This window comes from Monodelphis domestica, chromosome 7 (assembly GCF_027887165.1).
Source record: "Monodelphis domestica isolate mMonDom1 chromosome 7, mMonDom1.pri, whole genome shotgun sequence".
Lineage (NCBI taxonomy): Eukaryota > Metazoa > Chordata > Mammalia > Didelphimorphia > Didelphidae > Monodelphis > Monodelphis domestica.
This window is the reverse complement of record NC_077233.1, coordinates 158,538,525-158,554,102: the sequence shown is the minus strand read 5'-3', so window position 1 is coordinate 158,554,102 and position 15,578 is coordinate 158,538,525. Positions and strand designations below refer to the sequence as shown.

Genomic DNA, 15,578 nt, shown 5'->3' with positions numbered 1-15,578 from the left:
TTCAATTATCATCTAAATGCAGATGATTATCTGTATATGTAGTTCTGATCTATCTTCCAACTTACACTCCCACATCACCAACTATCTTTTAAATAGCTTGAACTAGATGTCCCACAGGCACCTCAAACTGAAACATGATCAAAAGAGCCATAATCTTTTATCTTCAAAATCCTTCCTCCTTCCCAATAACACTGAAGTTACCACCACCTCCCAGTCATCTAAGTTTGCAAACATGATGTCATCCACCCCACATATCCAATTGGTTGATAAAACCCCATGGCTCTTAGCTTTCACAATTTTTCTCATGGATGTCCCTCTTCTTCTCATCATTCACATTCACCACTCTCATTCAGACCTTCATTACCTCTTGCCTAGGCTATGTAAAATGAGAATTAAAATCCATTAATTTGATGTTATTTATTACCTAGGATTGATGATGTATAAACCTAGCAGGATTGTCTTTCTTCTTAATCAGAGGGTCTTCAAAGGTTTGTCCCTGTGATAAAAACTCAGTACAGCGAGAGACAGGATCGGGTATTCATATAAGAGACAACTAATGGGTAAACTATAGATGGTTTTGCCTGGGCTTAGCGAAATGCCAGGCACCCCTAGATGTCCTTTATGATACTGGCCTGTCAGGTTGTCAGCAATGGCGAGAGACCTTGGATTTGGCTTAACTGAAGTCTCTAAGAACTGACACCATATAGCACCCTATCACCCTCTATCTCTTTGATATATTTCAAAGACTTATCCGACTGCTTTTCATATGAATTAACAATAGTTTATTACAGAGACAAGTAAGGGAAAGGTATAGGAAAGAGGGATTCAGGATACCCCTAAGCTAATCCCTTCAGACTGATCTTGAGTCCTCAGCTGTGGTCATCAGCCAGGATCAGTCCAAAGGAAATTCTTCTTTTCCCCTAATCTATATTTAATATATCTCAGCACCTAAATATAAGTTTGAGTCTTGAGAAGGAGCAGAGATAGCTGGTTCTGCTGGTCAGACACACAGACTGCCCTCCTAGTATAACATCCTTCTTGGGTCAATCTCAAAAGTCTTCTCAGACGCCATCAAAGATCCACAAGAAGATCTTTAAGATGATTGATTTACACTGGAGTCACAGGAATCACTTTGGGATACTTCAGGCTATTTGAGATGATATTTTTCACACCAGAGTTCAGGATCCTCCCTCATTCTTTCAGACTCAGGAATCCACTCCCCAAGTCAGTTGAAACCTTCCCAACATCCCCTCTATGCATTCCGTCTCTCCATCTATCAATCATCTCTCCTCTTGTGTGTTCTCCTATTATATCCATTCCTACAGCTACCATAATAATTTTTAATCAACCTCTCTGCCTCAAATCTCACCACCCTCCCTTTAGATGCCACAATGATTTTCCTAAATCATGACCTGAAAATGTCACTCCATTACTTAAGTGGCTTCCTAATACCTATAGAATCAAATATAAAGTTTTCTTTTTGGCATTTAAAGCTCTTTAAAATCTGGCCCATTCCTTTATTTCCTTTCTTCCTCGACATGAATTCCTTCCACACAATCCAATATCTGTTTGTTCTGGCCTATTTGATATTTGTTTATTCCTTGTACCACTTCTCTCCCATTCTGTCTACACTAGTTGTCCTCCATATCTGTATTGTTAACTTCCTTCAAATAAGTCTTTTGCATGATGCCTTTCCTGGTCCACCTAACTACTGGTACTACTTTCCTGATCCACCCAACTGTTTAAATTATCTTTTATCTACTCTCTCTATGTCATACATTCTAGTTATTTACATATTGTTTCACACCTTAGAATGTCATTTCCCTGATTGTGGGGAATATTTTCGCCTTTATATCCTCAGTCTTTAACATAATACCTATCACATACTAAGTGATTAATAAATGCATGTTGATTGAACACTAACTTCAAACATTACTCAGTGGAAACTTAATGGTAAAGAAAAGCTAGCATTCATGAAATTAAGTTTGACTTGAAAAGGAAGCATTATCAAATTCCACAAGAAGATTGAAACAATAAAACAAAATAAAACTGTTTGACAACCACACATTGCTTCTCACACCAAACACAAGTAAAATTTTAAATTAAAGCTATATTCCAAATAAAACTTTAAAAATGCCATTTAACAGTAGCATGCTTATAGAAATACTGGAGAAAATAATTCTATCATCAAATTCTTACAAAGTGATTTTTTTCTTAGAAAAGGATTAAAATTAAGATAGATTTGGCACTTACTTTATTGCTTGCGCTCCTGGTCGTTGTATGATCAAGGTGCTGAATTCGCCAAATAAAATATGTACCAACTCAGATTTTTTCTTGCTTTCCCTTAAAGAAATAGACATACTTCCCAAGTGCAAATATAATTTTTTGGCTTCATACTAGGAAATATGTAAAAGGATAAAAATTAAAATTAAAACATAACTATTATTTCCATAGTCTTTATTTCAAATGATCCAAAGTACTTCAAATACAATATATAGTCACTTTATACATTACTATATATGATATGATAAAATAGGTGGCAATTCATAATCTATTTTGCAAGGAAAAATATAATCATAAACAAACCCATGGTGAGTGGCTATAGAAATAAAATGTCATAAAACAGAATGGCTATCCTTCAAAGACAAACATTCAATTTGTTGTTCAATTAATTTTCAGTCATGTTCAAATCTTCAAGACCCCATTTGAGGGTTTTCTTAGCAAAGATACTGGAGTGATTTGCCATTTCCTTCTCCAGCTCATTTTACAGATGAGGAAAGAGACAGGAAAGGTTAATGATTTGTGCAGGGTCACACAGCTAGTAAATGTCTGAAACCTAATTTGAACTCATGAACACAAATCTTCCTAACTAGAGATCTGGCAATCCATCCACTGTTCCACTTGGGTGCTGAGCATTTAAAATGTGGTTTGTAGAAACCAAGTTGTTCTCCCTTTTCCTCCTAGGAATTGATGCATGAATTTGTGGGATAAATGAATTTATATAAAATAACTTCACTACCTTGGAACAAAGGACTAAAAGAGTATTGATGACAGTCCTATCTCTGCAACCTTAGGGAACCTGTGCAATTTGAAATCATCTTATTTATATGTAAAAGGGGCTGTGACTTAATGAATTCTCAAATCCAATTAGTTTTAAGTGTCATGATTTGGAATCAACAATGATACATGTAAAACCCAGTGGAACTGCATGTCGGCTACGGGAGGGAGGTGAGGAGAGGAGAGGGAAAGAACAAGAATCTTGTAACAATGGAAAAATATTCTAAATTAATTAAATAAAATTTCCCCCCCCCAAAAAATTTCAAATCAGATTTTTAGCACTACTTTTGATATAGTAACAAAAATGAAATCTTTTAAGAGAATCAAAGCATTCGTTAAACATAAATGAAATAATCTATTATGTATAGACATGCTTATTTTACCTTATATACTTTTCCAAATATAAAAAATAGATTCCATAAAATAATAAGACAGAAAAAGAAATGGCTTATTAAATACTTAGCAAATTTTCAAGTAATGATATCATACTGTTTTGGGCAATGTAGGATCAACAGCAGTTTCACTATAGCCAATTGCTTCATAGAGTTTAACCTTCTCTTCAGATGTCATATATTCTTCAAAACCTTATAAAATAGAAATTAAAAACATCAAATAACATTAATTATGGTTTAGTTTTTCTTAATATGTTTTCAAAGTAAATGCAGTAAATCTGTCATTTTTGATGGTGCTTGCAAAAGAATTTTAAGAGTATGCAATTGAAGACATTAAAAAATATCGAAAATTAGCAATTTAATTAGCTTTAAAAATGTTTATTTTAAGGGACAGTAAAAGGAATTACTAGTTGATTATGAATTGTTTTGTAAAAAAACCTCACTGAGATTTGATTTTCTGAATTAAAATGAATTTTACTTAGGAAATACTTTAGGAACAAAACACCCACAAATGAAGTTGATCATATCTGAAAAAAAATTCATAAATTAAATATAAAGAATTTATGTGTGCAAATATGTTCAACTACTGTTTCCTTCCTTAAGCAACAAGGAAATATGTTGTGAAGCTGCCACCAACTGTTAAGAGTAGATGATAATTGTCATATTACTATACCTTAATTAACAAGTGTATTTTTGTCTTTGTACTCCCAAACACCAAACATTACAACAGGTGCAACTAGCATAAGCCTGGCAAAAAAACTTTACAATCATTTTATCCTCCAAATAACCATGAGAGGTAGGTATTATTATCTCCCTTTTGCAATAAAGGCTTTCTTGAGACACATAGATAGTGTCTGAGGCCACATTTAACCTCAACTCTTTCAGCTACCATTTACTATATCACCTAGCTTTCTAACCTTTTACACTCTTCCTTTCTCTCTGACTTCCACATCTGGCTCAGAGAACTATATTTTAATTAACAAATCAACAGGGCCATTTGCTTTAGAAGGAGCATGACAATATTCTGCTGTTCTAAGCACTTTCTTTTTTAATAAACTTCCTAAGACTGCAACTCCCGTCCCTGGTCACCATACTCATCATGGGAATATTCTTCCTTATTAAAATAAAAGCTACTTGAGGACAGAGACTGTCTCAATTTTTTATTTGCACACTCCACAATTAATACAACATTTGGGATATAGTAACCATTTATTTTCCATTCACTTTATTATAAAATTATTTTATCAAAATCATTAGTAAAAATATTAAAGAATATAGGGCCAAGTACATATCCCTGGGAAACTTATTGTTGAGAAGTTTATTGAGAAAACTTCATTATTCTACAAGATTCCCTTAGCTACTCTATCTACCTCATCACCACCTTCTGTCCCTCCAACTGAAGGACAGAGCATGAACTCCAAAACCTCCATTTAAGGACGGAACTTAGCTCAGAACACCTCCTCATTTCTCACCTGGCTACTCCACTTTGAGATTTCTGTGATTTTTTTCCACTATATATTTTCCCCAACAAGCCCTCTGCCACCTCCTTTTGCCTTTCGTGGGTAGTCTTCCCCTTTTAGATCACAAATTTCTGAAAGGTACGAGCTATTTTTTCTTTTTTTCTTATTTATATCCCCAGATATCTAGTAAGCAGACAGTAGGCTCAATAAATATTTATTGACTAACAAAACCCGACCAGGAACTTCTTTCCAAGATGACAACGGACTAGAACTATATATCAAGACATTCAATTGATTCCAAATCCATCAAAATTAATGAATTCATGTTTCCATGGCAATCTGACTAGAAATGTAACTATAGAAATGTTATAGGTATTAACTTAGGTTTAAAAGCAAATTTTTCTTCACAACTTTAACTTCACTTAATGTGAAGATTACTGATCCTATGAATTAATTAAAAGAACATACTTGCAGGTTTAGTATCTGCTTGCTCATTAGTGTTCGATTCTGACCAATTCCACAACCAACCAAACCAGCCTTTATTATCCTCTGAAGATTCTCCATAAATTTTGAGTCCAGCTTTCTTTGCCTATGTCACAGTGAATGAACATTATATAAAATGAATACCATAGTGGATTATATAAAAATGAATTTGTAAAATAAATTTGATGAATTGGTTCATAGAAGTTAAATAAATAAATTTATGCTCTTCTTTCCTAAACCTATATGGCTAAGCAAATAAATGCCCTATGCACATATATTATAACAGAGCATATACAAATGCAGATTTATCCAAATTATGGATTCAAGAGTCAAGTACCTCTCTAACTTTTCTAAGAGCTGTGGCTGAAGAGAAACTTCCCTCTAATGAAAAATAAATCAATAAAATCCAGCATCCTCCTATAATACTTTATTTTTCTTCAAAAAATTCAAATATTTAAAGGACTACTATTTTTAGACACTGACCAACTTAAAACTGAAATGGGTGAGACAGTGTCTCAGGCCAAGGTATTTGGGGCACATAAACTAGAATTCATGACTTTATCCTCTAATGTCAAAGACCTTGCTCTTATTTTCAAATACCTGAAAAATATACATAAAATTACCTCAACTTCTGCTTGTTGTCTTGCTAAAATAATGTTAAATACATCCAATACTTTTTCCAAATTCTGAAGGTAAAAAGAAATAATATGTTAACATCCCCCATATAATTTAGCATCTTCAATTAAATTACTGTAATGAAACATGCATGAAAAGCAAAGCACACACACAAAAAGTAACAACCCCACCCCCCAATCTTGAATAACGGAGGAGTACAATCACAAAAGACCCAATTTAGCAAAGGGAAGCAGGATAATTGATGTTCTGGGTTTTTTTTTAAATCATGTATATGATGAAGCAGTCATGTTTAACAGATTTTTTCTAAAAAATGATACAGCCACAAACCAAAGGATAGTCTTCAAATAGAAGAAACCAAGATAGGACCACCAAGATAGGAGCATTCTATGAGTTTTAGGGATGTTGACAAAAAACTTTTTTCTAAAAAATGTTCACAAAAAATAGCAACATATGCCTGTGAAGTTGTAAGCATTAAAAATATTCCATCTTTAAAGCACCATATGTCTCTAATATACTCCTTTTAAATTTATTGCTTTTATAAATTTATGAAGTTATGAAAATAAATGTAATAGCAATTTCATCCTAGTTACTTTCCTGCATTTTTGTGCCATTCATTTGCTCTGCACCTAACAATCCCTTTCCTGCTAGCCAAAATTCAGCTTGGGTAATCAAAATGAGTTGAGCATATACCCAATAATCCTACTTTGGGATCCTGTAATGTATGAAAAAAAGAGACCCTAAATAGAATCCTGCTGTTTGATGGACAGCTAGTCTGGTGGGGGAAGCTGACTTAGTGGCAGTTAAGAGATAGCAAAAGGATTCTGGGTAAAGGACTGGGAGCTGAGAGGATTCTGACCAACTCATCACTTCCAGTCTTGGAAGAAAAATGGAGAGGATCTTTTTCCTGGGGCTCTGGGGATATCTGAAGCCACAGGAGGGAGAAAGAGCCTAATTTCCTATGTGTTGTTCCATCTAGAAATCCTTCACAACTCCTCTTTGATTGGACAACAGCTACTCAAGACTCAGAAGGGATTTGGTTGGACTCTCTTGTCTGAGCCATCCTGCCCTCTTCCCTTTGGATCTCTCACTGTTGCCTTTTCCTTGGACTGAATAATAGGGATTTAGTTAAGTTACAATAGTATAGAGGTATAAAAAGCAGTCAGTTGGGAAAGGGGCCAAGGCTCAAAAGCCTCTAGCCTCAGCCTTTGAAATCCAACTGCTGTGGAAATAGATTTTACAGAGCATTCTCTCCCTCCATCCTCCTTCTTTATTCCTTTAACCATACTACCCCTTCCTTTCAATAAATCTTCAGTATAAGTCAGATTTTGGGGTCTGGGCCTGTCATTATACTAAGGGGAAAGATCAGACAAATTGAAGATAGGATTTAAACTGAATCCTATCCTTGTCTGTGGCAAACCAGAGCTTAGGTTGCCATTATCCCTCCACAGAAAAGGGTTTGATTATAAACCCCTTTTGCTCTGAACTGCTGGCAAGGAAACCTGACAACACTCCTTCCGGCTTGTGTCAAATAACAGTTCTCTTAGGAAACTGTCAATTAAATTGTCCTTTGGGGAGTAGGTTAGAGAAGGCTTTCTGCCTCTCTGAGGTTGCCTCAAGGTGTTAACTAACTTCACAGAGGGAGACATAGTGCCATCCTACCTCAACCTTTCTGCTTCATCCATATCCTTTTTCTCCACATCTCCTTTCAACCTCTCATTGAAATTTTACATCTTTCCAGTGGGACAAACCTGTTCACCCCTCTCCTATTAAAGAGAGAAGAGTCTCCCCCTTTCTTCTCTTTTACAATCCCAATCAGTATCAAAGGACTTTCAAAGAATCTTCTTCTCAATTTGGATACCAATCAAACCCAACTAAACTACTTCTACCAGAAAGTACCCCTAGATAGCTTGGAATACATGTGAGTTCCCAGAACTGATAACTGCTCAAATTCTAGGTATATTTAAAAGCTAAACAAATTTCAAGTAGTATAGTGTAGTCAACATATCATCAACATTTTAAAAAAATGCTAACCTGCAACGGTTTTAGAATTTCATCAGTTGGTTTCGTACTTTTTATCTTTCTCTTATAAAGCTCCTTATACTGCTTTATATTTTGCCTGTGTTGATAAATGTGCTTCCATGACCATATGTGCAACCTGGGCTGGATATCTACTTTAAGAATGCCGGTTATTGCATATTTCCACCTAATGAAAAAAATATATACACAAAACAGTTCTAAGAGATGAAGTTGTAATTGTATATATTCAATGACCCATATCCTAAAAGTACATATTAATAGTGTTATCTCACTGGAAAAATTATCCAGGTCATTTTTATTCTCTTCTTCCCTTCTGCTACTCTTCTCATTTACAGATTATTAACACCTTGGCCACTAAGAAGGAAAGAATTAAGAAGAGAAACTGAACTAAGTCAATCTAACTACATGTACAAGGAATCAAATGGAGAAGCAACATGCATGAAGAGAGTCAACCTTGGAGGAAAGAACATATGGTTTTGGGTGTCTTGTCTGTAAAACATACTGGCTATGTGTTCCTGGTCAAGTCACTAAACCTCTATGGCATTCAGGTTGCATAGTACACAGAGTGGTGGACGTAGAGTGAAGGGTTTCAGTTATAATGAATCATGAAGATATTAAAGATGTATTCAAAAGCTGACTCTAATGAGCAAAGTGTTCATGGGCCAGACTTATGGATGTAATTCTAATACTTCATATGATTGGTTTTTTAATTTTTATAATGAATGGGTCTTAAACTTTGTGGAACTTAAAAATCAAGCCTCTACTATTATCTGCAGTCTGGAAGGCTAACAAGCAATTTCTATTTGTTATGTCAAAGACATACATTTAACATCTGGATATCTTGGTGCCAGTGTTCTGGGGGAAGGTTTCATAAGTGAACTTCTTTCCTGGGCACACTGCTGTTGCTCTCCAACTCCTTTATCTTGCATTTGGTTATTAATTAATACTTGTGTTGTTTCATTTGTTTGATTGACATTTCACAAACACCCCATCCTTGAAATCTATAATAAACTTGCTCAGCCTCCCTCTCTCTGACTCCAGAGGGCTGACCTGCTAACACCACGCTAAAGTTTTGTCTCTGTGTTCCCTGTCTCTCTGCTCCTTCTATGGCTCACTCCCTCTAATTCTTAATCTTCACCCATTACTTTCCCAGTCTTCAGCTTCCCTCCATAGGTGATTCAAACCTACACAAGAAATCTATGTAGAGCTGAACTCTACATAGAGTCAGGAAGATCTGAGTTCAAATCCAAATCTCAGATACTTACACAACATGTGTGAGCTGGGGTAAGTAATTTAACCTCAGTTTCCTCATCTGTAAAATGAGGATAACAGCAGGATTTTTCAGGTAGTCTTATGAGAAACAGATGAGGTATTTTCAAAGGCTTAACACAATGCATGGCATATGATCAGTGCTATATAAAGGCTTATTTTTTTCCTTTTCACTTAAAGACTATAGATAATACAACTGCCCATCTACATTAATTAAAGAATCTTCCTCAAAGGGGTTACTTATATCATTTAAATAAAAGATTTGGGGTTTTTCTTAATTAAAGGAACTAAATGAGGAAAATTTTTCTACATTTTCAAATTTCCTTTTAAGAAATTTAAGGTAGTTTTATATAAAGGAACATAATTTATACACTACAGAATAGCTCACATATTGAAAGCTGACTCAATAGTCAACATGTCTAAAAATTCCTGACACTGGAGGAAATGTAAAATGTAAACTATCTGATGAACAAAGCTTTGGAATTCAATATCTGACAGAATACATTCAATTTATAATATAGGGATTTAAAAATAATAATAATGTTAAGTTTGGAAATTTAAATTCAAATTGAAAGGAAATGTTTTTGATTAAGAAAGTTCAGTCTCCTAAGTAATAACTTGAAAATAATTATACTACAAATGCAATCATTTCAAACTTGGCATTTGATTTCAAAATGTAAACATATCAACTTAAAATGGGAATAAATAATTAGCATGACATTTGCCCCTAGACTAACAATGTCTAAAAAGTACAAGAGGATCTATAAATAAGAAGGTAGAAATTCATTGCTGAGGAAAATAATAATGCATCCCCTTCAAAATATAAAAATTGGTTCCAGAAATTATTTTTAAATGTCATTTAGAAATTTTATTTTAAATAAAACATATTTAAGAAAAAAATGTATTTACCATTTTTCAGCATTGTCATGAATAGATACATCAGGCCTGTATTTCCTATATGGCAAGTTTTGAGTCATCATATCAATTGATTCAAGGAGCTCCATGACACTGAAATACTGATCAATGGAAAAAGTAAATGTTCTTAAATTTCTCAGAAAAAAAAAGGTTTACCTAAACACTGAAAAGAAAGCAAATTTCTAAATTACTTAACTTTTTCTAACTAAAGACAATTTAAAAAGCACATAAAATATATTGTTCAAATTCAGAAGATCATTTCAGAATTTTAGCTCTCATTTTCAATAAAATATAATTTACAAGTCAAAATAATTCATAAAAGCAATTATCACCTGTAATTTGTTCAATTCGATGCCTATGTGATGTACCTCAACCTCCAAATTCATTTTTGGTGAAGAAAAATCTAAATCTGTTCGGCGATTCATACCCAGTTTGGCTTGAGCAGAAATGGGATAAAATACTAGAAAATAATATAGATTGAAAGAAATTGAGAAAACATATCAGTACATCAATGTTATAAAGCTTCTTTTTACACTAAAAATGGAGATGATGTAAACATACTTTTCCTCCTTTTCTCACTAATCTATAACTCCTTAACATTGATAAGAGTTTATACCAGGTCTCAAACTTATATCTGAGGCCACCTGGCCAAAAACACTGAAGAGTACAGTGGGAACCAGATTAAAATGTAACTGGAAAATATTTAACAAAATAAATATACAACTTAGATAATGTTAATTTGTGGTTTTCCAAGTCTATATGAGGCTTGGAAAGTCTGTATGAGGCTATGAGAAATCCAGAAATGGATTTCAATTTGTCTGGCACCACTGAAATATATTTCAGATTTTCCTTGATTCCATATTAACATGTATTTAGCTAGTCCTTATTATACCAGAGATAACATTATGTAGATGAAAAAAAATTTCAAATTGATAACTAAAATAACTGATATGTTTATGCAAGGCACTAGAACTACCAAGAAAAAAAAATAGTCTCTTCCTTTAAAGATTTTATATTCTACTAGGGAAATAGTACATAGCAGGTAAATAAACAAAATAGTCGGTAAATAAATAAAAAACATGTACAAGTAATTTAGGTAGATAGAAGCAAAAAATAACAACTGGTGGATCAGGAAAGACCTCAGGAAGACATTGACACTTTTTAATTGAAAAAATTCTAATCAACTAAAAAGGTAGTGGAAATAATTAATAACTTTAGCCATATAAATCATCAGCATTTCTATATATTTTCAACAAAACTCAGCAGCAAAGGATAGAAAGGGAAATTCCATTTAAGATCACTCAGCCTTTGATGGCGAACCTATGGCATGCATAGGGATGGGAGTGGGCCATTCTAGACTCCCTCCACCTTCACAAGGGTAGAAGACAGTCAGCTCAGGGAGCCAGTAGACTGGTCCCACCCCCTTAACACAAGGGGAGGATATGGGGTACTGAAACTGGCCCATGGAGCTCAGCCCTGGCTTAGTCAGCCTGCAGCCTGGCCCTGCCCCCCAGGCCCCACCCCAGATTGTGTGGGGTAGGAGAAGGGACTGAACTCAGCCAGGAGGTGGGACATGCAGTTGGGGCACACAGTAGGGGTAAAGGCACAAGCATGCAGTCTGGAGAGGTGGGAAGGGCATGGTACAGGGTCCCTAAAAAAGGTCCAAAAGGTTTGTCATCACTGCTCTAGACAATATCAAATATTTTGGAATCTCTCTGCCAAGATAAACACAGGCATCATATAAGCACAATTACAAAACACTTTCCACACAAATAAAACTGGATCTAAACAATTGGGAAAACATTAATTGCTCATGGGTAGGGTGAGCTAATATAATAAAAATGACAATCCTATCTAAATTATTACTTATTCACTGCCATATCTATCAAACCACCAAAAAACTATTTTATAAGATTAGAAAAAATAATAACAAAATTCATCTGGAAGAAAACAAAAGATTAAGAATATCAAGGGAACTAATGAAAAAAAAATGTGAAGGACAATGGCCTAGCAGTACCAGATTTTAACCTGTACCATAAAGCAGTGATCATCAAAACAATATGGTACTAGCTAAGTGATAGAAGGGTGGATCAGTGGAATAGTTTGGAGGTAAATGACCTCTGCAAGCTGGTGTACAATAAACCCAAAGATACCAGCTTTTGTGGATAAGAACCCACTATTTAAAAACTGGGGAAACTGAAAAACAGTACAGGAAAACTTAGGTTTAGATTAACATCTCACGTCCTATACCAAGATATATTCAAAATGGGTTTATGATCTAAACATAAAGAGTGAAATCATAAGTAAATTAGGTAAACATGGAATAGTTCAGATCTGTCAAATCTATGGGGAAGGGAAGAATTTAAGACTAGGCAAGAGATAGAGAACATTACAAGATATAAAATGAAAAATTTTGATTATATTAAACTAAAAAGCTTTTGTACAAACAAAACCAATGCAACCAAAATTAGAAGGGAAACAACAAACTATAAAAAATTATAATAAAATCATCTGACAAATATCTAATTTCTCAAATATACAAAGAACTAAGTCAAATTTATAAGAAATCAAATCATTGCCCAACTGACAAATTGGTTAAGAGATATGAATAGGCAGTTTTCAGATGAAGAAATCAAAACTATCAATAATCACATGAAAAAGTGTTCTAATTTCCTCTTGATTAGAGGAATGCAAAATAACTCTGATATACCACCTCACACCTATCAGATTGGCCAATATGACAGTAAAGGAAAATAATAAATGTTGGAGGGGATGTGGCAAAATTGGGACAGTAATACATTGCTGATGGAGAAGTGAATTGATCCAACCAATCTGGAAGGTAATTTAGAATTATGCCCAAAGGGCTTTAAAAGACTTTATGTCCTTTGATTTGCCAATACTACTACTAAGTCTGTATCCCAAAGAGATTTTTTTTAAAATGGGAAAGGGTTTGCAAAAACAAATATTTATAGCTATACTTTTTGTGGTATCAAAAAACTGGAAAACAAGGAGATGTCCCTCAATTGGGGAATAGCTGAACAAATTGTGGTATATGATGGTGATGGAATATTATTGGGTAATAAGGAATGATGAAATTGATGGATTTCTATAATAACTGGAACAATCTCCATGAACTGATGTGGATTGAAATAAGCAAAACCAAGAGAACATTATACACAATAACTAAAACCCTGTGGGATGATCAACTTTAATAGACTTTGCTACTAAAAACAATGCAATGATCTAGGACAATCCCAAGGGATTTGTGAGAAAGAATGCTATTCACATCTAGAGAAATAACTGTGGGTGTAGAAATCCAGAAAAAAAAGCATATGATTTATCACTTGTTTATTTGGGGTTTTGGTTTTAAAAGATTACTCTATTATAAAAATGAATAATGTGGAAATAGGTTTTGAGTAATAATATATGTATAACCCAGTAGAATTGCTTGGCAGCCCCAGGAAGGGGAAAAAGAAGAAAAAAAGTAGACAAGAATCATGTAAACACAGGAAAAAAATTTTAATAAAATACTTTTTTTTAATTTGTATATTGGTTCCAAGGCAGAAGAATGGTAAGAAGAAGTCAAAGGGGGTTGTGACTTTCCCAGGTTCACACAGCTAGGAAGTCCTTAGACGGACACATTGGAACTCAGAACTTCCCATGTCTAAGCTTGGTTCTCAGTCCACTGAGATAACCAGCTGCCCTCAATGCTGACATTTTAATTGACATTAAAAGGGAGTCAGATTTCTGGAGTTGGAAGATATGATGAGAACATTTGAGGCTTTATGAAGGCATGGAGGTGGAATTTAAATGCTGAGGACAGGGAAGACCAAGTAAAACCATTTAAATGGAAGAGTATCTGAGAAGCAAAATAAATTAGTATGGAAAAATAGGTTGATTATTATTAGAGTTGTGGATACACTAAAATATAATATAACATTTATATGTAACCCCTAATTCAAATTATCTATTTCTTTGCGTATTAGGTTAAGGCCACTCATGGTAAATCGAAGTAGAATGAAACCCATGTCCAGGCTATTGAATCACTTTGGGTAAATAACTTTAGACAATCCAACTGAAAAATAAATTAGCTAACATCGGTAACAAACTATGAAAAAAAAATACTTTTGTGTCCACAGAGTATATGACAACTTAACACTTATATTTTTCCTTATGCCAAGAATATTTCTATACATTTCCCAACAGCAAATTAAGTATTAACAAAGAGAAAATAGAAATAGAAGAGTTGTGGTTTATTCCTGAATACAAAATTTAGCATGAAATCTTATTAGATTATTATTTAGATCTATTTAAAACTTAACGGCCAATAAAATATTGATTAAAAAAAGAATATTACTCACCAAAATCATAACCTTCTGGGACAACGTCTTTGACGATTCCATACTTTAAGTTTTCCTATTAAAAGAAAAAAATATATTTATTTGTGGTTAACACCAACATTGTAAAATAATCTGATATTCTTTTAGGGCACATAACATGAAGTAGTAGTCTCTCTTTTTTTAACAATCAAACACAAACTCAATTCCAATCTAAAACATTTAACATTAGCAAAATAAAAGAAGTAAATTTTAAGTTATCCTTCAGAAAATAGTATTGTAAAGGAAAATAATTAATCATAATGCTTTTCCAGATAACTGTGTTCACTGAACTCTGCTAACAGATTTTGTCTTGAAGGCAACTAAACATAATAGACAAATGTCAAAATATAAACATTTTTCAAATCAAATATCTAGTCATATGCACGTAGAGTTGCCATTAGAAATCAACATAAGTCCTATTCCAATGCCTCTATGTAGCAAGGGGAGGACTCGGTACTCCTAAAGACTATACCAGTCAAATAAATGTTCTGGTTGGTCCTACTAAAGAAGAAATTCTTCAGATATCGGACCAGTGATGAACATGTCTTTTTCATGAGAACAAACTTGGCTTAATTTGGAAAGGTTCATAACCAGATAAAAAAGGTGAATTTGGGGCCACAACAATTCTCATCTACTAAGCTATAGATACTCTTTTCTTAGTATATAAGAGAACCCAAACCAAAAAAAAAAAAATCACAAATTCTTAATCAACTGAATTAAGCAAAGATACATGATGTACATTCAAATATACTTACCAAAGATATAACAGAATCATGTTTATGAAACATCACAGCTTTCACATTCCAATAGCCAAAAAGGTTATCTAAACGTATTAGCTAAAGATAAAAGAAGTTCATATAAAATTTCAATTTATTTTTGAAGTTCTCTTAACATGTTACCATTTTTAATGTGGATTTTCAATAGTCAATTGAGAAACAAAGATATAAGCA

General features: G+C 33.8%; 1 protein-coding gene across 6 annotated transcripts in view; it reads right to left on the bottom strand.

Moving 5' to 3' along the window:
* Window positions 1-15,578, bottom strand: part of VPS13A (vacuolar protein sorting 13 homolog A) — a 317,263-nt gene that overhangs the window by 215,947 nt on the left and 85,738 nt on the right. For all 6 annotated transcript variants that reach the window (XM_007499009.3, XM_056803980.1, XM_056803981.1 and 3 more), the window contains exons 9-17: window positions 15,384-15,464; window positions 14,611-14,665; window positions 10,582-10,709; window positions 10,244-10,350; window positions 8,060-8,231; window positions 6,016-6,078; window positions 5,378-5,498; window positions 3,547-3,641; window positions 2,254-2,396 (exon numbers count right to left, since the gene is read on the bottom strand). In XM_007499009.3, the coding sequence (XP_007499071.2) occupies window positions 2,254-2,396; window positions 3,547-3,641; window positions 5,378-5,498; window positions 6,016-6,078; window positions 8,060-8,231; window positions 10,244-10,350; window positions 10,582-10,709; window positions 14,611-14,665; window positions 15,384-15,464 (965 nt within the window). The remainder of the gene's footprint in view (window positions 1-2,253; window positions 2,397-3,546; window positions 3,642-5,377; window positions 5,499-6,015; window positions 6,079-8,059; window positions 8,232-10,243; window positions 10,351-10,581; window positions 10,710-14,610; window positions 14,666-15,383; window positions 15,465-15,578) is intronic.